At 41.3% G+C, this 27,137-nt stretch overlaps 1 protein-coding gene across 7 annotated transcripts; it reads right to left on the bottom strand.

Moving 5' to 3' along the window:
- Nucleotides 1–616: 616 nt before the first annotated feature.
- On the bottom strand, nucleotides 617–26,766 carry LOC122776188 (serine/threonine-protein kinase WNK1-like). Of its 7 annotated transcripts, none has more exons than XM_044036592.1 (29): nucleotides 26,562–26,766; nucleotides 23,656–24,890; nucleotides 15,338–15,510; nucleotides 14,639–14,859; nucleotides 12,825–12,982; nucleotides 11,540–11,628; nucleotides 11,234–11,453; nucleotides 11,040–11,141; nucleotides 10,524–10,887; nucleotides 10,235–10,401; nucleotides 9,857–9,934; nucleotides 9,560–9,595; nucleotides 9,033–9,164; nucleotides 8,689–8,784; nucleotides 7,675–7,751; nucleotides 7,426–7,588; nucleotides 7,147–7,263; nucleotides 6,866–6,979; nucleotides 6,137–6,185; nucleotides 5,881–6,024; nucleotides 4,816–5,792; nucleotides 4,647–4,721; nucleotides 4,352–4,471; nucleotides 3,889–4,213; nucleotides 3,591–3,765; nucleotides 3,288–3,481; nucleotides 3,029–3,169; nucleotides 2,699–2,928; nucleotides 617–1,741 (listed from the first exon to the last, which is right to left on the bottom strand). In XM_044036592.1, the coding sequence occupies exons 2-29, from the start codon at nucleotides 24,439–24,441 to the stop codon at nucleotides 1,355–1,357; spliced, it is 5,910 nt and encodes a 1,969-aa protein (XP_043892527.1). In that variant the 5' UTR covers nucleotides 24,442–24,890; nucleotides 26,562–26,766; the 3' UTR covers nucleotides 617–1,354. The 7 variants fall into 7 exon arrangements, with proteins under 7 accessions (XP_043892527.1, XP_043892532.1, XP_043892533.1 ...); XM_044036597.1 differs by having other exon boundaries at nucleotides 3,029–3,133; XM_044036598.1 differs by having other exon boundaries at nucleotides 3,029–3,130.
- Nucleotides 26,767–27,137: the final 371 nt, after the last annotated feature.

Genomic DNA, 27,137 nt, shown 5'->3' with positions numbered 1-27,137 from the left:
TATTATCTGTGTAAACACATTAGGAGGAGGAGTCTGTGCTCCCCACACTCACAAACACTATGAACCAAAACTGTAATTCTTTGTAAGATAAAGACTACAAACTGCTCATGGCTGAGCACTAAGTGGTTTCATGTATTAATGAAGGATTCTCAACAGCTTCATATATTTAAAAAAAAAAATCTACAGCAGCATCACCTCTTCAGTTACAAATTTTGAAAGGCGCTCAACACCAGGACAATGTTTTGTTTTTGTCACAGATTCATCTGCTTGCATGTCAGATGCAAAGAAATCATCAGTAATCAGATTATGATAGACACAACTGAAACACTATGACACCAGACCCTCACAAGGACATAAATATATGCTGAACATGGAATCATAACCCAGTGAAGAAATATCTATGTACAAAGTCGATGTCTCCATGTGTTTGGGGATAAGGCCACGGTTACAGGGGACACTTTATCTACTCTTTGCCATTATTGCATTTTACTTAATAGGTAGCCACTGCGATACTTTCACATCCCAACTGTATCCTTTACACTCCAGACAAACTTACTACGTCTTTCCTCTTGTCACACTTGTCTTCCCCATCTGGAACAAACCAAGGGTGCCCCATCAATTCCCTTAATACAGCGGCTCGCCATGGTCCATCTTTGTTCCCACAGCATTTTTTTTCCCTCTCAGTCCCAGTTCAACAGCTGCATTCAACAACTGCCACAGATCTAATTCTCCAACTGTCCCACTCCAATCCTCCACTTACTAACACTCACAGTCTCAATAACAACACAACCTACCACTCGAACTCACTTAAATAGGTCAATGTTTCGTCAGGACAGTGTGTGTGTGTGTGTGTGTGTGTGTGTGTGTGTGTGTGTATACGTGTGTCTGTTGTTGAGTAATTAACTCAACATTCTTCAGTGCCAGTTCAGCTTTACGTCAGAACCAGCGAGGATATCACCCAGAATCCCTCCCCCACCTCCACCTCTTCTTCAAAAAGGGATCACATGACAATGTCTGCTCTCAAAGAAAAAAAAGCAAGCATCTTTGGCCGATTTTGGTTCTGCGTTTGGGTCGTTACATTAGCAGACACAACCGACTAACTCGTCACAGCTCGGATCCACAGCTAACGGCAGGCTAAGTGGGACACTTTCTGTGCCGTGGATGTGTATTGCACTCTCCCTCCAATAACAGATTTTGTTCTGCCTGAGAGGACACAAGTCCACTCATTACACAAAATAATAAAAGAAATATAATAATAAAAAAAAGAAAAGAAGCATGACACAGCCGGCGAAGCTGTTAAGAGAGCTAGTGGTTTTTCGATCAACGACTGTCCCGTCTCTCCGCTCTGACTGGGCTACGTAGGCCTCAAGTTGGGTCCTCCGTGACTGGCTGATTTCTGAGGTGCAGGCGTGGTTCCCATGTGGTAGCCTTGCTGCATGGACACAGAGGCTGTTGTAGGCGGCTGGTACTGTGATGGTGGCTGTGCAGGGTTAAGCATGCTGACCTGGCTTGTGCCTGTGGGTCCTGCCCACTGAGAAGCACTGTATGGAGCAGCAGCATATCCAAACCCCTGGGGAACAGGGCCCAGAGAGCCTGTACGAGGCCCCATAGAGACGGACGGACTGGCTGAGCTGCTAAGGTGAGTGTTGGTGGTGGATGTGGTGTTGGAAGGTGTGGGAAGTGTCGGGCAAAGGTAACCTGGGGCTGAGAATTTACGCCCCATGTTGGCTGGAGGGATTAGCTGTCATAGAGAGAAAGAAAATCTTTACACTGAATTTGTCATATTAATACAGGTGGTAAGCGGTTAAAGGGACAGTTCAGGATTTTTGAAGTGTGGTTATATGAAGTATTCACACATTATTAAGACCGATTTGTGGACTAATTACACGATTGTTTGACAGGGAAAATTAACTTGTGCTGTGTCTCCACTAAATCCTGGGTTAGGGTTCGCCTCGACTCGCCTCTACGTGGTTTGGTTGATTTTAACATTACAATATAGTACCTCCTCAACGTGGGCGGAGTCATCACTGTATGGCTGCATGAAACTACGGTGACTCTGTTTTACACGCTGCGTTTTTTTCTCACCACGAGACAGAGACGTTTCTGGTTGCACAATTATGTTTGTAAAGCACTCACTCTGAACACAGGAGCTGGAGCTGCTGCTCTACTGTTACCACATTTGGTAACATTTTGTCATTTAAGTGAATCCAACAGAACGACGATGATATTCTGAAGATATATTGAAATTAGGAATGCTCCAGCATAATCTACATTCACTGCCTTGTTGCAATTAAGTGCATATATAAAAAACATCTGTAGTTCGCAGAAGATAATCTATTTAAACCATAAGATACTATTAAATAATACTAGCTAAATTCAAATGTTTCCCATATTGCTCATACTAACATAAATGACTTGTTATCAATTTTTAATCTCTCCTCTCATGGGCCACTTGCAGAGGCTTTGCAGTCTACCAGGGGGCCGCAGCCCACATTCTTGGGAATTACTAGACTTGAGAAGAATGAATTTTTGTTACGTGAGCCTTTTGCAAGACTTCTGCACTTGGCAAAGTCTATGTTGATAATGTATCAAAACCTCATACAACCACACTTTAAAAACCCAGACTATTTCACCAAGTCATCAAATGCTAAAAGAGAAAGATTATGATTATTATTTAAAGAAAACAGTCAATGCTTACATCATGTCCCAGTACCGCCTGTGCTCCAGTTTTAGGACCTCTCTTACACTGGGACAGGTTGATGGCGTCTCTGGCCCAGTTATCCACCAGTTGGTGAAAGTCATCAGTGAAGGTGCCTTTGCCTTTCTGGGTGAGACAGCCAGAAGCAGCAGCTCCAGTCACCTGGGTCAGTGAAGAAGAATGGTTCTGACAGTGACCTGAACCGTTACTGACGCTGGATCCAATTGGTCCTGGGAAACGAGAAGCCAGATGAGATGAGACTGAAGGAAATTTAATCAGGAAATCATTTCAAGAAGCTCACTGAGATAGATCAAGTCCTTTTGCACATACCTGTGGAGCAGCCACTGAGGCTGGGCATGGACGGAGAGGATCGTAGCTGCTGGTCTGATCTGCCAGCTGCTTGTGATGATGCCTCTGTTGCAGTTTCGGAAGCTTCTGATGGAGAGGGGGAACTGTGCTTAGGAGACGATCCTGACCACAGCACAAATTTTGATTCACATTAAAAATTTTAATTCTTCTTAAACAGCTTAGGTATTTGATAAAACGTGAACAAATGAGTTAAAAACTGCTTGCAGGTCAGTGTGTTTACCAGAGTGATTGGGACTGGGTTGGCCACTACTGCGAGCAGATTTATGACTCTTGCTTTTCAGCCTACGTCGACCTCCAGCCATGGCCACAGCAGGGGAGAAGACAGAAGGAGGGGGTGGTTTTCCTATGCGGACAAACAGAGCCTCTATCTCCTCCTTCTGACGAGACTGTAAGACCTGAAGCTCCTTCATATGTCTGAGTGGGAGAGGAGACAACAACTATGTTACAAAATGTCTTCTCAGATGAGAAATACCACCTGAAGTAAAGGTAGAGTCATAAAATGAGTGACTGATGTGTGACATACTTTTCTCTCAGGTGGCTAATTTCTTTCTGCAAGGCATCGTCCTCTGTCTCAGAGTCGTCGTTGTCACTGCTGTAATGGCTGTGAGCATTGTGGGGGTCAGAGGATGAGGATGAGGGCCCGTTCTGCTGAGCAGAATCCTGTGATAGACTAGAGCCTGTCGCTGGAGCTGGAGTTACTGAGGGAAATCAAACACATAATCTCACATGATTTAAATATGTAACGATGATGTCTACATACAGTACATGCTCTGTTTCATGCATAATATGCGTAATGAAGTTGCTGTGAACTTAGCGCACACCTGTGACTGAAAAACGTCCCACTTTGGAGCCAGTGGTGGATTCAGATGTGACGTTACTGCTCGTGGACACTTGGAAACGCCCAATAGTCGTGGGCTGACCGACGGGATCGGCAGAGAAAGACAAAGCTCCATTTATGCAGTCTGTTTCACAAGCAACTTTGGGCAAAGATGACAACCTGTGGAGTGTATTCTCTGGACTCGAGGGTGAGGAAGAGGAAGAGGAGGAAGAGGAAGAGGAGGTAGAGGATGGTGTGAGGGAGGAAGAGGATACCACGTTGCAGGGATCGGGAATGCTGCTGGATGAATCATCTGTTGCAGCAGAAACCTGAGAAAGAAGAACAAGGTTATTTTAATTGAGCCCAGTGAGGTAGTGTAGACAGCAGGTGTTTCAAGAGCAGGATTTAGTTTCCAAACAAAAGCACATGTAGCCCTGCATTAAAAACATGCAGTGTCTAAAACTCACTTGGAAACGTCCCAGAGTGAAACCTGCTCCTGGAGGTTGGACTCTGTTTCCACCCTGAACAGTCTCAGGGCTCAGAGCTCTCCTTAACTGTGCATCCAAATTACCCAGTGGTTGATGTGACTGTGGAGTCACACAAACAGGATTCAAGGAACAGTCTTAAGCTGCATTTCCATCACACAATACAAGGAAACAAAAGGTTACAGCAAACCATTGTTGTGTGCATTTCCACCCCTGTAAAAAAAAACTAGCTAACTACACAAATATGGTACATTTGCAGAGACAATGTAGATCTCACCTGATTTGGTCCAGGAAATGGAGGTATAATTTCCAAGGGAGGTGTAGCAGCTTGATCAAAACCAGTAGGTAAAGTCTGAGAGTAAAAAAAGGGAGGTCAAATTATTAATTGTTGCAATAAACCAGATTTTGCTTAAATTTTTTTCTCAAGTGCTGCAGTTTTCACTAACCTGTGCCCTGGGCTTCATCGGAGGGGTATGTGTATGTCCTGATGGGGTAATACCCTGTCCTGGGGTGGTTGTGCTGCCAAGGACACCTTGAGCCCCAGAGGTGAGGGAAAGGTTTGATGGAGGCACCATGACAGTTCCTGGTGGCGGGGAAGCAGTCCCCGGGGTAGGAGAGGAGGTCCCTGTGCTCTGACTAGGATCCATTGACGCTGAGGATGCAGAGCTCTGGTCTTTGAAGAGAGACCGTAGTTTCTTATCTAGAGCTTGGATGTCATCTCGACCAGCATTCTTTGACTGGAGATCAGCCCCTTCTGACTCTACCGGCTGTCCTTGGACCTGACTCTGATTGGTTGATGGGGCGGGAGGATGGATGGATGCATTCATAGGCTGAGAAGATGTAACAGCACTACTGAAAGGCTGCTGCTCTGAAGCAGGTACAGCACTATAACTACCACTACCACTACCAGAACTAGATGGAGCACCAGATCCAGAAGAAACACTGACAGAGCTACTGTTCGTCTGAGGCCCAGGTACTGCAGGGACGGAGTTTTGCGTGGATGCAGGTGAAATAGTGGTAGTTGAAGGAGGGATACTGGTCGCCGATGGAAGCTGTGAGGGAGGTGTTTCATGGGAAGACTGGGGGGGTGGACTGGGATCATTGATGACTGGAGCAGGTGTTTGGGGCTGAGTGGATAAAGGTGGAGGGGAAACTTTCACAGGTTGTGAGGATGTTACAGTAGACGTGGCAGGAAAGTTTGGGCTAGCAGTGGAAGCTAAAGCTTCCAGAGGAGCCAGGACATTGTTGGAGTTTGGGCCGAGTCCAGGCTCAGTGGACGGGACAGAGCATGGTTCCTGCTCAGCAGCAGAGGGCTCAAGGGTGTTGGCTCTCTCTTCACGAGTCTGCATCTTCATGTTACTTAAAGCCTGCTGGAGGAGCCCAGATGGAGCAGACAGAGAAAGGCCCAACGTTATAGGGGGAGCTAGAAAAAAAAAGAGGAGGAAGAGATTACAGATGTGTCATACAAAAACATCAATAGTTTCCACCTTGAATAATAACTTTTCACTCACCAGGGGCAGAGTCATCTCCAAAGGAGTTATTAGCTGAAGGAGCTCCAAAGAACTGCTCTTTAAGACGAGACTCTGGCACCGGGCTGACGATAAACCTTCGTCCTGCTGAATGCACCACCTGGGCCGTTGTACTGGGAGAAATACCTGACAAAAAGGTCAGAAAAAAGAGTGAGATATGAAGCAGGAGGACATCATACGAGTCTATCACTCCAAGTTGACAATGAACAGTGCATTTTTTGGGGAAAGGCTTGTTCACCTGGCAGCATGGGGATGGACAGCTCAGGCTGCTGTTGAAGGTCACTCAACTGCAAAGAAATAAGTGTAGATGGTTAAATCTTTAGCCACTGAGGATGAATACTGTCATAAGGAGGTAGGTTAGGGGTGGGAAAATGTCATGTCATGTTTTCTTGCATCAACAAAATCATTTGCTGCAAAGATGTGCTTACTTTGTCTTAACAGGCTACACTCAAATCATTAGATCAAGAAATAGTCAAATAAAATACATTTAAACTGATGTGAACTGTTCTTTATTAGCTTTGCCAAATGAATGTTACCATTACCAAGAGAGCAATGACCAGTAAACCTGCTCTGCTCTGCTGAGACATGGAACAACTGCTGACCATTAGCTGATTTAAGTTAGCTTCAATCCTGAGTGACCAAAATTATGATCATTAGCATTATGACAAACATTAGGACAAAAACCAGCATCAGTATGACCTAACCAACACATGCAGCATTACAAGACTTGAATAGAGCAGAGCTTTCAGCCATTTTGACTGAAGTTTCCCCCTTGTGGCACTTCAAAATAACTGCATGTTGTTGAGCTAACCATTTCAAGTTGCTCAAATAAAAACTATGGCCATTATCCCCATTCATATCCATCTAGATAAATGGAAATTCACCACAATAGAATTACTAGTGTTTTTTAGTGCAATCCCACCTTTATTCTGGATATCTAAATAGGAGATGTGAACTTGACAGATACCTGAGGAAAGCCTTCCTTTATCCTCTCTCCCTTCTCATCAGCCATTTCGATGACTTCCCGAACCTGCTCAATGAAGGACTCTCGCTCACACTCCAAGATAAACTCACTCTCAACCTGAAACAAACAACAGAACACATTTACTATAAAAGTGGTCCATAGAATGGCTTTGTAATGGTGACTGCAACTGGCTGAGGTAAGTGCATACAGAGATTTTCTCAAGGAAACAAAGAGGTTATGTTTTTAAAATTGTTTAGTGGCACAAAACAGCAAACAACTACTACCATGATCTGTGCAATCTCCTCTGGATTATCGCCATCTAGGTCAAATCTGAAGGTCACCATCTTCCTGTTGTGAGTTTCCAGCTGGCACTCTGCTACTCTGTCACCCACATTAGAGATCTGCAAAAACATAAATCGAGTTATGTATCAGTGAGATAAATCATTTTCTGCACATACATTAACAAGTTTACTCGTCGTCAGTATAATCATAGTGTGTGTGCGCATTTTATAAATCTACATAATAAATGTTAACCGATGGAAAGAGTATAAAGGATCTCATACACTGAGAACATTCAGCTTGGCCTTTGCAGACTTTTCGTGGCGGGAGCGGCTGCGCACGGATCGCCTCTGGTGGCGCTTTAGCGAGCGCCCCTCGTGGCGACCTCCTGATGTAGAACTTCCATCATTACCGTCACTAAGACCGGAGGCTGCATCTGACAGGCAGCTGTAAGAGACATGAATCCAAGTGAGACATCAGTCAAGTGGAGTGGTGCTCATGAAACCACTCACAACAAAAGGCTTCCCTCTCACCTTTCTACAGACGGTGGCAGCAGAGGTAAAGATCCTGCCAATTGTTCTGGTGTTGACTGAGATACACTCGCAGGAGCCTGGGAAGTCAGAAATCAAGCACTTAATATCAAATGCTAATACACATTTTTAGTTTTTTAACAATTTAGTGACATAAGTCAGATAACTAAAGATTGTTTATATTTTATTGTGGTAATTTATGCTGGCCATCTACTCACAGCAAATGTAATAATTTACCATCCACCAGATGGAGCAATTAATCCTGGTGAAATTTGTTGTATCAGATACAGCAGGAGATGCCATTATTCAGGTCTGAGAATATGCTAAAAATAAAGCTTGTTTTGGTTTGCCATTGGTGTTTGGCCATGTGAAGAACCAGAAAGAAAAAAAAGAAAAGAAACAAAAGGCAGACACCGAAATGTCTTGGTTAGGTTATTGAAAACCAACAGGATCCATCATGTGATTGCCAGAGGAAATGAAACAATGAAAAACAAACCTTACTTCATGTCTTTTTTTCCCCCCATAGTTACATTGACTTAACATGCTCTCACCCAAGAACACGACCACAACTACAGCTTATTAGTGCTGTGTTACGGTCTGTCCTTCCATGTGACCATTTCTCTCTGCAGTGTTTATTTGAATGTTAGTTGTGTTTACACAGGCAACTGCTGTTCTATCACTTTCCACTTGTTGGTATTTTATTTTTTTACTGGGTTAAAAAGCAACAACAACAACATAGCTTATATTCACTGGAGGACTGAAAAGCTGTTTACAGAGGAACCAGAAGGATATAAATGTATATAAGTGTATACAATGCTTTTAAGGCTAAATGTAACAAATGTGAACAAAGCATGTGGTCTACTCTCTGAACTTGGGATGCCTTGTTTTTATGACTCATGTTTACAGGTGCTTTATGGTGCACTAATATAAAGTTGAATGTATAACTACTTTAGGAAGAACAACTGCGTCACACCTGACCTACATACACACACAAAACACTGTTGCTCTGTAGAGTACCTGCACAACAGAGAGGCACGAGGCCTGATAGAGGAAATAAAGATGCTCTGCGTTGAGTGGAGGAGACAGGACAGGACTTGGCTCATTGGCCCAAGACTAAGAGTCAGGCACGAATAAGAAGCATGCAGAAGGGTGTAGAGAAGAAAAAAAGACAGCAGCCACAGCAATAAGAAAGGTCAGAGAAAAGAGATTTTGAAACACACAGAAATGTAAAAAACAGACAGCTCGAAACTGATACTTTCATATGATCAAGAGACAGTGGCATTTTTGAGTTTAACACATTTAGTCTGAAAGAGAGATGCATGCTTGCACATTAATAGGAGCACTGGTGGCGAGCGTCTCACCTGTGGCTGCTGGGCTCCAGTGTGTGACTGCGGTACAGTGGAGCTTTGAACTGTGGAGCTGTTCTCCACCTGTTGCTGCTGGGGTACAGAGGACGACGATAATGGAGGCATCATCACTTGCTGGTTGGAAATCTAAAAGAACAAGGTGGAGTGGCAGAATTTTCAGAATAAAATACAAGGCATGGTGTTGAGATAAAAACTGCCACACATGCAATGACATGATAAAACTAAGGTCTGAATCCTTTGACTTTGTCCCAGAGCCAAATGTACTTACCTGTTTAATACCATGTCTGGAATAACCAGATCCTTTGACATTTAAGTTCTCACACACCACAGTGCATGTGCAAAGTTCTTAATAATACTGGGTCCAATGTTTTGGTGTGAATAACCATCTTCCTATAACCGAGTACAAACTTACCAAAGACCCAATTAAAACATGAAGTTTATTTTGTATCCCAGAACATGATATCTGAAAGCCTGTGGGTGCGTTTAAAAGTGGCAACAGGAAAATGGGACATTTTATCTACCTGAGGGGGGAGCGATGGTTGGTAGTAAACTCCATACTAAAAGAAACAAAACATAACACAGGGTGAGAGAAGAAACTTGAGAATAAAAAAGAAAAGTAAGTCGGGGGGGAAAACTTAGAAGCAGATGCTACACTGTAGTCTTTCAAAGCCAACTTGACACCATCTGAAACCGTGGCTTTGCTGAATCAGACCGATTAAAGTTCATTCACATTCACTGCATTGACATATGCGTGTACTCTTTTGTTTTGTGTTGTGGTTCTCTTTAACGGTTAGTAAGACACATAGGACAACATATACCTGTGTAGGTGCCACAGGAACAGCCTGGCTAGTGGCTGCTGGAACTTCGGGCTGGACACCTTGCATCTGGGACTGACCCTTGTGCACAAGAGACAGAACAAAACATGGTGAAAACAAAGCAAAGGAGAAAATAAATTGATAGAGTGTATTAACCAGCTATGAGAGTCGGCATGTTTAGCATTGGTGAGAGAAGTACTATCTCACCAGGGGCAGATACCATTTTGAGGATGCAACGTATCGAGGATTCAAATCAAGTAGTAAGTAAGTGAGTTAGTAAGGTGCAATTAAACTGCATGTTTAAAATTCTTAGGAACACATGTCACATGTATACAATTTGATTAATACATGGGGTTACGTCCTATATTCATGATAACTCACCACTGACAGTTGCTGCTGTTGCACTTGTTCATTTTGTGTCTGCGCACAAGACACCTGCAGCTGAAGGTGCTGACAGGGAGCAGAGCTGTAGGAAACTCCAGGCTGAAGAGGCTGAGCATCAGGAAGGATGGAGGAACTAGGCAATCTGTCTCCCGTGTAAACAGCTGCTGGGGAATTTAAGTTTTCATTTATGAAAAAGTTCTACATGCACTCAACTTTCAAAACATTTTAATATTAAATATCAGCTGCAGCTGCATGTGTTTCAGATCATAAGTCAACTGATACAAACCTCCTGCAATGTGCTGTAGCTGTTGGTCGGACTCCAGCTCCTCCGACTCTGGCTGGATGGTGGTCACACCTTGTCCCTGAACTTGTCCCGTTGACTGGGGGACATAAGGGACCCCCTGTGCCATGGCAGTCAGTGAGGTTGATTGAGAAGTGTTCGAGTAGTTAGAAGTCTGGAGGCTCTGCTGTGATGCAGGTTGAGCAGACATCTGTGTGCTGTGTTGGTTTGGTTGTGGAGAAATGTAAGGAGCAGGCTGAGGCACTGGCTGAGGCAACTCTGTGCTGGATTGTTGTCCTGGTTGCTGCGCAAGCAGTAACTGACTCTGCATCTCTTCTTCTAACCTTCTCTTCTCTTGATCTTCTCGGACCTTTAAGATAACCAGCATCAAAAGTATTAAAATCTCAGAGATCATTTAAACATTGGAGCACAATTACATAAACCCTATGACTTTAATCGGAATTTAAGTAATATGCAATGGCATACACTACAAGAATAAGATACACAACAATATGGACACACCTGCTGCCACTGAGCTCTCTTGCGGCTGATCAGAGACACCCTGTCCTTAATAGCCTTTGCAATGGTCTTGTGGTCACCTTCGCACACATAACCAGATTCGACCTACAGCAAAGTAGAATGTCAGTGATCGTGATGACCTAGATAACACAAATATCAGTATTAAAAATATTAATATATAAAAAAGTGAAATTCACCATTTCTTGAGCCACATCTTCTGAGACATCTTTGTTGAGGTCAAAAGAAAACTCAATTGCTTCATTGTCTTTGTACTTCCCCTTGAGTTTCTTAATATCCTCAATTCTCAGCCATAACTTAATCGCCTGCATCTCTCCATCATCCTCTTCTGCCAGCTCCACACGCACACCTGTGTCCTCCTGGAAGAATACGTGGTTCAGTAGGTCCTTGATTGAGTACCTAAAGAAAAGAGAGCAGTGAGCAAATATGATCTCCTGGTGACCATGATGACCATTGAGCTGTTAATGTGTTCATAACTTATAGACCTCTCATCTTTGTTCTGGCGAATACACCCCTCGATGATCTCCTTCACTTCAGGGAAGGCCACCTTGTCAAAGCTGCCCGGCTTCACCCCCTACGGGAAACACAGAACCCTAAAATGAGAATGGTTCTTGACCTTTTTCTTCTGGATATTCCTAATTTCTTGAGTCACTTTTAGCTCAGGGAATCTACATGAAAGCCACATGAATATCCAACATACACTCAGTTATTTAACTGCAATCCTCTTTCAAATGTGTTCTAGGTTGTAAGTAGAGCAGGTTGAGGTTAAGACTTTTTTTAACACATTAATTCAATTAATATTCATAGGATGGTATGCATTCTGTCTAGTGGCATTCAAATATTGTATATAATGTGTAAAGTGATGGAAAAGAGAAGGGGACAAGTCGGCTGAGGATGGATGGTGAGAGATAATGAATGGAGCCAATAGCAACAGGAAACTCCCTGGTGCGACAGGAAAATGGATGACGATGAATGAATGAGTGCAGAAGAGCTGAGGTGTAATAGGAAAATAGGAAGAACAGACTATCTCCCCCAGGACTATGACTGAAACTAGAGGATGTCACACTAACTTAATGTATGCTCAGCAACACAATAGCACTTTGTTTCTCAACTGAGTCAACCGTGTCTATTCTAATCTGTAGTACCAATTCTGGGGTGAATATAAAAAAAAGCTCTTTTTTAATGCAAAGCAGTATTTGTGCTTTGCAGTTAATGATAAACTGTGGCACTTCTTAAGATAACAGGTTTCACCTTCCTACCCTATGAGCTGTGAATACATGAATCATGTGTATGAATCATATCACATGTGAATCATATCTGTAAACCATGTATTTAATAAGGTGAGCCAGTATGAACTGTGTGAATGAGACGGAAAAGATGTTTCTTTTCTATGGCCGTCATGATCACAAGACTGACTAATGAAACAACAAGGCTGTACTTGTTTAGGATCTTATCAATCATCCACACCTCTGGTCTGCATGATTGACCAACATATCATACACCATAATCTAGATAGGTAGAAAAACAAAAAAACTATGAAGTGAAGCAAAGAGGCTTGTTGATCTCGTAAAGGTTTTTAAATAGGGCACTGGTAAATCACCCAAGAGAAACAGGAATAAGGGAAATACCTAAAATACTGCAGAAATAACCCTACTAAAGAAGTGACAGCAAGAATAAAAAAGGTTCAAGAGAGGGACACTAGCCTTCTTGGCACATAGGAAGAGGTGAAGGCAGGGCAGAGGAGACATGGGTGGTGAGAGGAACACTTACGCTGGTAACTCTGCGGTAGATCTGTGCAGCATTCTGGCACTCTGAGTAAGGGTACTCTGAGGTGGCCATCTCCAGCATGCACATTCCAAAGGCATACACATCCACTGACTCGTCGTACTTCTCCTCATACATCTCAGGCGCCATGAATTCAGGGGTACCTTAAATCAAAACAACTATTCAGAACTCTCGAACTCCCTTACTGATTGAGTGGGGTTCTCACAACCCATTGCCCCTCAGCTCCTCTAACCCCTGAGGGGTTGAGGAAGAGGAGGTTGAGAAGAGTGACCAGCCTGCAGACATCTCCTGGAGTAGAACCTGTGAGGTGAAAGTTGGAAGAGAGAGAGAAATAAAGAAAAAAGGGAAGGAAAGCAAAAAAAGAGACAGAAAACAAAAAAGGAAGGAGAAGCTGGGCTCAGTGAGACTGTAGAGACGAAGGCACGTGTTTGTCTGTGTAAGACCTTAACATGTTGCAATACAAGAATGTGACTGAGGATACCAATGTGCAGAACACACTTGTTCACCAAAATGAACATTATTATTTTCAATGTTCAAACATTAGATTTAAGTTTACAGAGAGTAATGGCCAGGCCAGTATACAGGGTAATATTTTTGAGGGAATGTCCAAGATTTTCTATGAGAAAAACATGACTAGCTATGGAAATAACTTTTGTCAAGACCTTACCTTACACCCACATTGACATTTACTTTTATAGCAGACTTACCTTTCGAAGTCTGACTTACCGTGTCTTCTTGGCCTGCAGAAGGAAACTGTTATGGTCAAGGCTGAGAGAAGCAGATCCCATAGCTAGTTGTTGAGCAGTGTGTTCATGCACATCAGTCTGTTCCATTAATGGATAATTTTTACATTCAATTTCAGGTCTTACACAGAAAAACTGATTTGGTTATTCAAATGTAAAAGTTCTTTTAAATTGATGTGTGTTACAGCACACTGTCAGACTTACCAGGCCCATAAAACTTCATACTTACTCAATGACCAGCAGTACCCTATTCATTCCAAACAGCAGAATGGGGCACAGCTGAGGCTAGAGCCTACATTTTAAAAACATACCTAAGAATGTGAACGTAAAAAAGAAAATAAAATAAAAAAAACACAAGAAACAAAAGTCTGACAGAGAGAAAAGTGTGACGAGCTCCCTGGACAGAGACGGAGTAAAAACATTCTGCAGTCCTGCAAATACTTTAAAAGACAGTAAGAGACAAACACTAGGGGCAAAAAAACCTGTTGAGGCAAACCCATAGAAAGAGATGTTTAATATTACAGGTGTAACTGGCAAACAGACCACATATTTCCAAACCACAGAACAAAGACCAGTCTAAAACAGAAGTAAGGGCCGGCCATACCTTTAGCCATGGCCACGTTAGCCTGCAAGAAGGCATAACAACTATTATAATGGTAATAATAATAATAATGATGATATTGATGTTTAACAGTGCGAGAAATGTTAGGCGCTACTTACATTCAGTAGGTGCCTGGAAAAAAATCTTTTTGGAGAAACATCGACCAGAAATATTCTGTACAATGATCAAAACTGTGTGAGCACAAAGAGTGAAAGCCTTGTGGTTGTGTGCCTAAAATTATGACATTATCTGGCCTCCATTTGAGCTGTGGTTTGAGAGACAGCTGAAACGCTGTGGTCTGTTTTTTCACCACATCGTCAGCATAACGAGCCAAAGAAAAACACATACTTTAAATAAACACCGTCATTTTTATATAAACAGAATATCACAACTTCAAAGGTACTGAACCAGAGAACGACAGGGACCAGAAAATGAAAATGACTTTAGGTTCATACCTATAACACTCTTGGCAAAGGATGCACGCTTCAGTGTGGCCAGTCCCAGATCTCCAATCTTCACTGATCCTGTTGGGCCAGTGATGAAAATGTTGTCACACTTAAGGTCCCTGTGGATGATGGGGGGAGTCCGAGTATGAAGGAAGTGAAGCCCCTTGAGGATTTGTCGACACCAGCTCCGAAGCACTTTAATTTTCATCACTTTAAAACGCTTTAGGTATCTAAAAGAAAGGAAAACAGACAGTAATTAATGTAAATCCACTATGGCCAAACAATCTAAACTAACATTGAACTAAAAAATAAATATTGCACTTATTCATTTACTGTTATGTCTTCATTCAAATATTACAGCCATAGTGTATATACAAAGAGTTAAGATCACTTTTCAGATCAGTCAATATCCATGATTATGATGATAAAATGTCACAGATAAATACTGATTTTGCTCCAGAGGTAGGGTTGAAGAAACCAGTTAATTTTAGTTTTAAACTCATAGACAGAAAGCAAACACAAATATTGTGCAAAACTGAAGCAAAATAAATTAATCACAATTGTGTTACAAGCATAAACATGATATTGATAAACTGAACCACTGATATATCGATAAGGGAGAAAATTATATCTCAATGTATATTGCTATTGAATTATTGCTCAGCCCTACAATAAATTATTGTTTGTTGGATCTTCCCAGAGACTCACGTTTTGAGTGTGCCAGAAGTCATGAGTTCAGTGACCAGAACAATGCACTTCCTGCCTTTGGAGGGTCCCTCCCAGGAGTCATAAAAGCGGACAATGTTGGGATGCTGCAGTCCCTTTAACATTCCCGCTTCCTCTTTAAAGCGCTGCCTCTCCGTCTTTGACAGCTTACGATCCTGCAGAGGACAAAAAGAAAATATTTGAAAATTTTACACCACACAGGAGAGGAGCAGCACTATTGGTCAGCAGATTTATTCTGAGTAATAAACATATAACGGGCTCTGGGGATGGGTGTCAAACTTTAATTTTTGTGGTATTCACTGTGATCATTGGCATCTGGCAAAATGTCAATGGGTTTAACTTACACAACGTGTGTATATAATGCTCAAGCACGTCTTGAATAACACTGGTGTAATAGACCTCAACATGAAATAGAAGAACAAAGACAGGTTTTGCGTTGCACTCCAGTTTTAAGAGAGCCAGGGTCATGCCATTTCTCAACTATAAGGGAAGGTCAAACTTGTATAAATGTTTCCTGTATTTTCTGGATGTGTTCCAATAAAGTGATAGAGAAATAATTATACTGTATGGTTCATTATAGCACTACTAAGACATCTATTGGAGATCTAAGGCCTCAACAGATCAGGAATGCTGACTCATTGCAGACCTTCATATCACTGATCAAGACCCACCTATTCAAACTAGCATTCCCATAGCTTTGGTGTATTATTATCATTATTTATAAAATGAATGGCTATGTTAAGTTTCATTTTTCTTCAGAGCATCTGAATACATCCATGTATATAAAACAAGCTAATTTGACATTCCAGGTTTGTGTTGATGAAGGTTCAACAGCTCCATCTCCACAGTAGCTCATATATGCTATCTGTGTACACAGATTAGTGCAAAAAGTACATACTACATGTAAAAGTACACAGTCTGAGGAAACAGGGATGTCTACTGTTCTCTCTAGTCGAGGACTCTGAACCAAAAGGTATGCATGCCTAGTTTTATCCCAAGTTCATAGCAAACCAAAAGAGCCACAGCATGATACATCGTTCTGAAGGAGGTTTAAGCAATGTTGGAAAAATACATATACCACATCATGTGTACATGTGTAAACCACCTGAAGCAGTGTTTTGACAATATGAACTATGCAAAAATATGTTCAATTATTTGTTTTTGCATGGTTCATTCCGGATATTCAGACTATATAGGGATTATCTATAGGGACTATATCATAAGGAATATTTCTGCCCTGGCCCTTCAGATACTACATTAGATTATGAAGCCAACATTGTGCTCACCAAGGCCTGTTTAAGAAAAAATAAAAATAAAAAATGCATAATACAATATGACAAATGCCTGGCAGCTGATGGGATAGTCTATCCTGGTAAAATGTATGAAGGCCTGCTAGCAGTTTGCACAGTGGGATTTAACATTCCATGAACTGACAGATGCTGGTAGAAATGCCTTTTGTAGGTTTGGCACATTAACAAAAAATCTGGAATATGTACAACCACCCCTCTCTAGTTCCTTGAATAATCCCAGAGAATGACCCACATTTCCAACATGCATAACTATAGATCAGCTAATCTGTACCAGGCTGGGCAAGTACAGAGAAAACCTTAACCGTCTAGTTTCCTTGAAAATCCCAGAAACCTGGCTATAAGCCAGGTTGTCCAGGAAATTCAGGCCACTGGAGCCCCGTGGAGAGTGTTTGCTTTGTGTGTTTTGTCAGCAGAAGATAGAAAAATTTCCAGTGACTGGCATTGAAAGACAAATATATTGGAGACAGCTGCAGAAAATGAAAAGTTGAAGAGAAATGCGCAAACAATCATAAGCAAGAGAAGGCACACCACTCCATACTTGGACGAACTGACCTACTTTCCAGAGCAGTCATCATGTGGGGTAGTGGCTCCCCTTTTGTCTTTCTGCACACCATGTGGAAAAGTCATGCTAAATATGCACCAGTCATGGCCTCAGATTTCCTAGTAAAAGCTTAGCGCACCAACCCCCCCCACATACTGAACTACTTTATTAATGACAGCATTTCCATTGTCAGCATACTGCCATACTGGCAACCTTTGACAAACAAATGTCTTCCGTTTACAAGCTGAATCCAGTTAAGACTACATTACCTTTAAGATAATAAAATTAAACACAAGTTTAATCTTGGTGTATATTCATAAAAATAAAATGTTTTTATTTGTGAAAACACGTTCTTACATAATATTTGATCTCATATTTCTTTAAGAAAATACAATTGGTGTTTTTTTTCTGCATAGAAAAAAGCAGATTGTACTTGGCAACAGTCACATAATTCAGAAAAAAGAAAAAGGGGGCACACCCTGGTCAGGTCACCAGACCATCAAAGGGCAACATTCAATAACAAACATGCAAAGCTCAGAAGAATTTCCAAAAATTTTATCATTTTTATCTCCCATCAACCTCAAACAGTAACACAGATCTGCGACCATTTATACCTGTGTAGCCACTATTTACGGACAAGAAACGTGAAAAGTATAGTCAAGGCTTGAGTGCCTACAAGGCCTAGACAGTATATAAGGATATGTATATATGTTCAATTATTGCAGTATAGATGCCATTTATACTGTGCTATGAAGCTATGCCCCCAAAAACACCTTAAGATGGCTTTTCTTTTGACTTGCTAACGTGTCTGTTGAAATGACAAAACTATGTCAATCGTCAAGCTTTTCAGGGATTTACAATCTTGCAATCATAAGACACACTTCACCATCTTTAGCTGTCACATGAGTTACAGAGTGATTTGTCCTGTGTCATTTGCGTCACTGGTCACATGTCAATCTCTTACACAGCCACAAATCCAGAATAAATAAGCTTGGTTATTAATTTAAGATTTAGATGAAATTATCTGAATCGACATTTAACAAATAATATGGCTGAAGACATCAAGACAAGCAGGGACAGTCTGGCAGCAAATTAGGAAATCCTCTTATATTATAAAGATGATGTGGTCTTATTATTTTGTATTGTATTCTTAATGTTATCTTGTTCTGCAACACCATTTATAAAGGGAGGGGGACAGCAGCTGCCGTTAAAGCACAGCTGCTTGACTGACTGGTCGACTGTGAGGGACTTTTCCCTTCATTGTGTCATTAGCCATTATTATTATTTTAGGCATCGTTTTCACATGACACTTGTAAGTACACCCTAAAAAAACAATAGCTGTTTCAAGGATAACTGTAAAGACACTGAAAGGATGCAAGATGGCCCTTTCCCCCGTGGCAGTTGCTATAGCAACTAAGGTTGAAGCACAGACCCTACACTTGAAGATATGGTAAACTGGGCCCACGTTTTTTTTCACCCTGTATGAAATGCTCAGTTTTAGCTGCTACCCAGCCTTCCAAAAAGCACATCTGCTCTAACTGGTGAGCTGGTCAACGTTTCTTTTTTTTTTTTTTAAATTGTCAGTTGCTTAGAGGATGTGTCAGCCGTGTCAGCCATGTCATGCATATTTACCCAGCAGCTTCATACCATTACAGAGGTTAAATGTCTGATGTTAAAATAACATTAGGACCACATTGGCAGACTTAGCAGATTTTTCTTTGACCAAGAAAAAAAAACAGGTCTCGCTGCCAGTCAGAGTTGCAGCCCTTATTACACATTTTCTTATTTCATCCATTTTAGATTAAGACACTGTTGCTATGACGAGCTCTCTCAGGCTGCACCCAGCCTGACTCACCTATCAGCTACCGGCCAGAATTAATCCTTGTCTTTCCTGTCTGCCTCTTTGCAACAGACTGCCAAACACAAACACAAGTGTTCTTGTCAACAACCCACAGCCAAAGTAGACAATTGTAGCACAATACAGTCATGGAATCGATTCAGGTCACTGACACACCCTCAATATTTAGCCAGTTGAAAGTCAAGCCTGAATTATCACCATAAACATTGTTGTATTTGATCATTTGGTTTCAATAAATTAGATAAAGAACATAAAAGAGGATACCAGTGCTATCTATGACCAGCCAATGCGACTCGCATCTTAAGTCACTTATCAACAGTATCACCAAAGGAAAGCAGAATATGCCGCTTCTCTACAAAGGCCATCATAAATCACCTAATGCCACTAAGATAGAGTGACTGAAAAGAATCTGTGAGACATCAAGGGCTGCCTCTGTTGGGTTGCTGCTCTATGGTTGAGCACCAAGGGTGAGATGGAGTCAAGGGTTGATAAAGGTTCCAATAACAACAACAAAAGTAATGGTGATATACAGATTCAGTGCAAGTTACACGTGTAGTCCCACAATGATCACTGCATTTTAAACTTCTTTTACAGTTAATGATAAACTGAGGAACTGATAAAAGTATGAAGAGCTGTCGCTTCCTATGAATTCAATCAATAGACAACATGTGCTGGGACTCTAAATAATAACAGACAAGAAATACATCGTTTTGGGTTTATGTGATTTGTAAGAGACATAATTCAAAACGTTCTGGTTCTGGAACTTTACTCTCTAGTCAACAATATTTGACAAGATATTAAACCACTGAATTATAGGTGACAAATTTGTCTAACAAAAAATCTTGTGCTTTAAAGACTACCAATGATGAAAAAGAATTACAGATAGTCATCTGTAAATGCATCATTTTGGATAACTATGACCTGGATGAGAATCTACGTAGACAATTACAAATTACTCATTTGAAATGAGTCACTATTGTACTTGAATAAGCATGTCACATTAATAAGCATGTGTCACCAGCCAGCTGGACGACTAGCTCTAAAAACTTCTAAAGGAAACCTGGGGTTTTCCTCATCTTTTAACCTTTGGCCTCAGCTAGCACTTTAGGGGAGGGAGGTGGGGAGGCAGTGAGTGGAGATGACAGGGTTGAAGATGGACTGGTGAGCAAAAAAGGGGAGGCTCCACCATTTTCCTTCCTTTCTGTGGTGACCTACTTATTGTTCAGGCATGCCTGAAATGTGAGATCCGAGACAAATGTGTGGGTTCAGGGGTGGGTGAAAAAGGGTGGACGCTTAGAAATTCTTAAACGATTGTGGACAGATGGCCCGTCGGGCTAAGCCAGGGCCAATTCATTTACACATTACTTGCTTCAGTTTTTAGCCATGATTTTGACATAGCTTGAATGAAGGGAGTGTGGGCTGGTCAACAGTTAGACACTGGTCCAGAATGAACAGTTTTGAGATTGCTTTCCATACAAGTTTTACAAACTTTAGCTTGAGTACCTTTAGGTAAAACAAGTCACATCACAATTATGTACACTGCATATATGCATCTGCTGGTATGAAAAGGAAGCAGATTTTCAGTTTGTGATTGGGTAAATAACTTGCATTCAACACTGGTAGTCACTGGTAGTGAATAAATTGCATGAAAGTGCAAATAATTAGGAGGTGAATTTTGACACACCTTCACTATATAAGAGGACAGCTTGCTTGATTCTGTAGATTAAACATGATCACTTCAGAAAGGTCTTAAGAATGAAATTTTGAGGAAGGTCCTGGCTGTCCTTGTTTTCTTATCTGAATACTTTTAATATCATTATAAATGCTGAAATAAAAATGGCAATATCACTCAGCTAAATTTAAGCACTAATGCAAAAGCTGCATTGACTGGATACAAGTTGTTCAAAAAAATATAAACGTGTAAATAAATCGCTCTGAAAGGTTTCTGGTGTGTGGAGGTCAACGGAACCCAGAAAATCTCAAACTAAAAAAGCTCCAGCAGTTATATAGTCTATAATTCTCAATTTCAAGGGCTTGAAAACTTGAGTACTGTGGACTCCAGGAGTAAATGTAGTCACGGTTTTCAATTTTAAAGTGGAAAAAAGTGTGTTCTTTGAACTTTGATTAAGAACTTTGGACTGGGGGGCAGCATTACACTTCTCAGTGTACAGCCTTCCAGCAATTAGAAGAGGAACTGAAGAAAAACATTTTAGTGTGGACAGTACCTCACAGGACTGCAGGTGTTGGCCTGGAAAGTTTTGCAATGTTTGAGGGAGATTTAAAGGTTTGAGAGGAAAAACCTGTCAGTCTGGTTTCATTAGCATACAGTTCTGCCGTTACTCCAAGCTGACACCAAAGCCTTATCCACACGGAAACAGAACTTTCCCACCATAACCTTTATCTTTCTCATTCAGAAAATGTTTTCCAGAAACACAGCATAATTTTAAGAAATACTTTCAGCCAGCATTTCGGGGCCCCCAAAATGCTGGTTCTGTGTGAATAAAAAGCTGAAACGATACAAAATTCTTTTGTATTCTTCTAAATGTGTTCTTGAGTGTATGTGCCATAGAAAATGTCTCATAGAAAGAGCCCCTCATATGTTCTACACTACTGCAATCTTACATTTTCTGGGGAAAATGTTTGCATTTTTTTCTACAACAAAATTACAAACAGTAAATATACTTTTACTGTCAAAAGACAACTAGGAGAAATGTCTGTAATTGAATGTAATGTCAAGTCACTGAACAACTGAATAATGAACACACAAATATTAAATTAATAGGTAAAGGAAATATGATAACCCTTGAGTGATCACGGGACAACTTTAAAAAAGCACATGCGAGGGTATTTCAGCTTCTGTGCAGTTGAACTGGTTCCAGTGCTGAGACTCAAAGGGTGATAGAGGAATGAAGCGGAATGGTAGTGTCAGGTTACATGGTCATATTTCAGAACAGACCACAAGCATTTTACACAAATCTGGTTCTCATTCAATGTAATTTCACTTTTCATACTTTCACAGAAATTCACTTTTTATACTGGATTGGTCTCCCAGTAGAAACTGACAATGTTTTGAGGGAATCATTTTCTACAAGCTAAGTGAACAAAGAGATGTGGTAGAATTTGTCTTTTCATTTTTACTTTTCCAAACTGCACAGTCTGTCACAGGAAATCACAAGGATACTTTTCTGTCTGATAACATTCTGATTAATGTCCACATTTTCGGTCAATTGCCATGACTCGCATAACATTTGCTCTAGTAACATGTGATGCCCATCCACAATAATGAGCTATAGCCTTAATACAAGTTAATGAATAGTAATAGGGAGAAGTTTGAACTTCACCACTACCTGACATATCACAACATGCCATTTTGCCATTAATGTAGTCAAATAGGTTAACACAGGCAATCACTGTTAAGTTAAAAAACAAATCTAATTGCAGATAACTTTCTATTCATATTAAAATTAACAGCCAATAAATAAATTGCTTTTACTTCAAAAGCAAATAAGACTGAAGTATGTATACTGATGGAATTAGCAGCTGCTGGAAATGCAATGAGTCAAGAAAGATAGAAAGCTCTGGGGTGGACTGAGAAACAGGCCTTGGCAGGCAACCGGCCTGCTGTGTCTCACACAGGAGATTCCTCTATCAGGAATGTGACCCATTTTACATTCACACAAGCATTCGGAGCAGAAAAAAACTGAGCATGCGCATGCACATGATTTGTTCTGTGTGGGGGGGAGGGGCATGTGCTTTCTATCTTCACATTGTTCTGAAACCACTGTGCATGTGTAGCTCTGGCTGTGTGTGCTGTCATAAGAGGAGGCCTATGTTTCTCATGACAAGGTGAAAGTGTGACTTTTAAAACAAACACACATGTTGTGAATGAGGTCAAATTTTGCTATGGGCAGTGACGCTGAATCAACAGAACGGACAGCAGAGATACATATTTCCAAAAAACATTGCCAGGAAGAGATGCTAAATTAACAAGAAAATGGTTAATTAAAGATTAATGACTTAATCAGAATGGCATTCTAGAGTTTAACAGCATTTACAGGGAGTCATCAATTATGTGCACTCCCAATGCAAAGAAAAAAGTCTACTTCGAATCTAATCCGGGTTACAAATATTTATTCAACAAGCTTTGGTAGTTTTTGTCATTTTGCCAATGTCTTGTGTAGGTGTGTATTACTTTTACTGCAGCTTGCCACAACAATACAAAACGATAAATAAACAAAATAGAAATAAATGTTTTTACGGTTAGGCAGACAAATTCAATGTGAAACAATCAAAGGGGAATGCCAAGCATGTCTCTCATGAGATAGCAGTGGTCGTTTCTCAGGTAACTTGCGCTGAAGGTAATTGTTTTGTTTTATTTTACTCATCATGCTTAGGCCAGGTCAAAGCAGGCCCTAAAAAAAACATTGTGATGAGAACGGCACACTAAAGATGACTCTACCAACAAAAGAAAAAAACAAAAAACAAAAAAAAACACCTGACAGTTACTCATAACTGTTCATGTGTCATGGGACTACGCTGCAATGGTAGTAAGGAAGGGTAAATTATAATAAAGTTTATTCAAATTACATACCTGCAGTTCACACCAAGCCACCTCCACTGTGGTCTCAGTGTCCAAGCCCTTGTAGACGGTCTTGAAGGAGCCACGTCCAATTTCTATATCAAACTTAAGGAAACGCCCATCTGGTGATGTTCCTACTGCTTTGGTCTCTGCTTCTTCAATGTCATCCTCCACTTTTTTCTCAGCTTCTCTCTGCTCTGCCTCTGCTCGTGCCCTGGCTGAATCCTTATCCTCTTCCTCCCCCTCCTCTTCATGATGTACTTTCACTTCAGCAATATTTTCATTCTCTGTTCGACTTGGCAATTCTCTTCCAAGGCATGGTACAGATTTTGACGCTTGTACCACCTCCAAGGTATCTTGTACAATGGCAGGCTCCTGGTCTAAAGGCACTACATCCACCTTGGCTATTTCTATGTCTTTTCTTTCTTCTCCTCTTCCATGATCAATGGACATCTCATTTTGAGTTAAGATTTTATCAGTTCGCAACAAATGAGCAGCAACTGTCTGTTGCCGTTGGGGAGCGGCTTCCTGTAGCTGGACCCATTGAGGTACAGGGATTGGGATCTTGCTGGGTAAAGGGAGGGCCAACGCTGTAGCATTAGAATCACTGATGACACTACGGCGCAAGAAACGGTGTTCAGGGTTACACTTGTCACGCTCCATGGTGTGATGCCGTCGTCTGACCTCTGTCGGTCGGCACTCACTGACCATTGAATCTGACCCAGAGCTGGGGCCATTTCCACTCTTCTGAGGGGGAGCCAGGAACTTCACCATTTTGTCGTCTGGCTTTTCCGACATCCCACCACCCACACTAAGAGTAAGGCGGAACACTTCTTGAAATAATTAAAATAAGGATATTTCCATGTCCATCCCACAGGCTTGTAGATCTATATTTGCCCGTTACTTTAAAAAGATAGAATGTCAACTTCTATCCCTGACTTTTTTTACTGCTCAGGGATTACCTTACATACACACACGGTGCAGAGAGTGAAGGTGTAAGATCGGCGGTGTTCTCTTGTAAATGGGGAAAGATTTTACTCTGCAACGAAACACAGAGTGTTGTTGATGTTGATACGCAAGTCTCTTTAGGTCCACACCATCCATTCTGTCAGACTCTTGGCGCAGGTATTCTTAATCATATGGAACCATCGGTGAGGAACTTATACACACACAACAGGCTCCAAACCTCCTACTGTAGGCAATGGCAGGGCGGCAGGAGAATCCCTGTATGTTCCAGTCCAGTTTCACTGCAACAATAAAGAAAACAAAAGCTGTCTGACTTGTTTCAGAAAGTAACCAGTATTATGTAAAATGTCAACAAGCAGCCTAAGTGCTCACAAATAGAATTTACAGTATACATAGTTTGATTACATTACTTTACACTTGCGCCCATCTGACACATGCTACACATTACACAAGTATACTGCATGTCAGGAACACCATGATTTTGTGACAAACTTTTGATCAGTAAAAATCTGATAAGATTAGGTGTCTTTGGTGTTGAAGGACGTGTCATGCACAGCAGGGTACATGTTTGCCTCTATGATTACGCACTGCAAGTTCAGAATGTTACAGGACTCAGCTGAGCATAATCAATAAAGCATTTCAGTAAATGGTAAGCATTACAGATTTGTCAATAATTAGTGGATAACACAAAGAGCCAATGGGGTAAGTAAAATGAGGGTCGAAAATGCATTTGACAGCACTTAAGAGGAACCCTAACATCTTAATGTCTCACAACAAATAACTGAGCACAGTTGATTGATTCTCAAACTACAGCATTAAGTTTGAATCACATACATTGCTCCATATTAAGTTAATGGACACAAGCTAGAGCTATCATTGAAACGTCTGCATCTCCGTACACTACATGTAAATGCAGCACAAATCTATAACCCTACCACTAGCTACAATTGCTTGATGCACGTTAATATAACAAGTGTTAGTTTGTATGTTTTTATATTATTATTATTACTGATATATGTACCCTGGCATGCATGGGTGCAGCCAGTACCAGCGCAAGAAACCACAATGACAGAACCAAACCAGGCGATGATTGAGGCAATAAAGTATCGTTAAATTGAACAGACGACATCGCAAAATCAAATATATAGATTAAAGCAAACGTACCCACTTCTTTGACGTTTTTAACGTGACACCACAGTCATCTGATGCGCCATCATTGACCATTCAAAGCAAGGAGGAGCAGTGGCTCTTTGTTAGCCTGCTAACGAGCACGGCTAGCATTTAGCGAGTTAGCTGCCATTAGCTGCTCCTTAACCAGTGTGACGTTAACCAGTGATGAATAAATTCCGTTTCACGTCCTCTTATTTTAACATATCATACCCTGTTCCTACAAACGTAGCATACATTTATTTGATGTGGCTACCCAAACATTTCCATTATTACACATCTATTACCATTCACAATGAGCATTTCCTGTTAATTAACATCTCGACCGTATTCAAGTTCAGTTTCCACCCCCGAGTAATTAATAGTATATGCCGGATATGTTCGACCTGTGTGACGCCGGTTGGAAAGCTACCAGGCAGTGACAAATGGCGCCAGTGCTACACAGGCTCGCTATCATTAGCTAAGCGGGTCTTACTGAAGGCCTACAAAACTAGACCCACCTCCCATTTGCCCCCATTCAATTTAACGTTATCTGAAGGGTTAACAACACTGGCGCTTGGTTGGTTACTACGCAGTGTAAAATATATTTGTGGTTTGCTGGTTCTCGACGACTTCTCGTTTCTGACTGACACTCATACTACACAAAATGTATTCGTGAATGACAATGTTTCACCAGTTAAACGCTCTTGGTTGTCGAGAAAGGTTTTGCTAACAGCCTTAGCATTACAGCGACCAAAAGAGAGTCGAGCGGTGCCGGGTGGCAGACAGACAAGACAGGGACCAACCTCAATATTGTATCCACAACACAGCTGACGATCGTCGGCGTTGAAAATGTATCCACGCGGCAGTAAACCGTTTTCGCACTTCTATGAAAACACATGTACATTATCCTAAACTGTGTCTCGAGTACGTCGCCCAGTAGAAGTCATAGTTGGTTTATGTGGGCTCGCTTTCAAACAAGCGGAGCATTAGCTATATATTGACGAAATAACAGGGGGTTTCGAGTGCGCATGCGCCGGGGAAGAATGACCTCATACACACACACACACACACGGCCCCAGTAACTTATTGCTGTCCCCCTCCTCAGTTTAATTCACATTTTAAGACATTCATAAGAGCGTCCATAGCATATATAAATAAATTAACCAGACGATTTGTACATTTCCCGAGATAGTGCAGTTGGGAATGTTGTCACCTGTCAATTCATTTTCAGTGGCTGACCGTGACTCAGGAAACAGGACCGTCAGTAACTCATGAGCATGATGTGAGTGCAATAAGAAAATGATGATCGTCTTCTCTACAGCTTCTCTCAACGCGTAAATCACGTGTTCTCCTGATCAACAGTGTCCTTTTAAATGTGT

This window comes from Solea senegalensis, linkage group LG10 (genome assembly GCF_019176455.1).
Source record: "Solea senegalensis isolate Sse05_10M linkage group LG10, IFAPA_SoseM_1, whole genome shotgun sequence".
Lineage (NCBI taxonomy): Eukaryota > Metazoa > Chordata > Actinopteri > Pleuronectiformes > Soleidae > Solea > Solea senegalensis.
The sequence above is the reverse complement of the archived record's forward strand: the minus strand, read 5'-3'. Positions and strand labels throughout refer to the sequence as shown.

Coding starts and splice junctions, on each gene's coding strand:
- LOC122776188 (XM_044036592.1), bottom strand. CDS start 24,441: ATGTCGGAAAAGCCAGACGACAAAATGGTGAAGTTCCTGGCTCCCCCT. Junction 12,983..14,638: donor CTTTGCCAAGAGTGTTATAG/GTATGAACCTAA, acceptor TTTTGATTTAAG/GTACCCCTGAATTCATGGCG. Junction 5,793..5,880: donor TGGAGATGACTCTGCCCCTG/GTGAGTGAAAAG, acceptor TTTTTTTTCTAG/CTCCCCCTATAACGTTGGGC.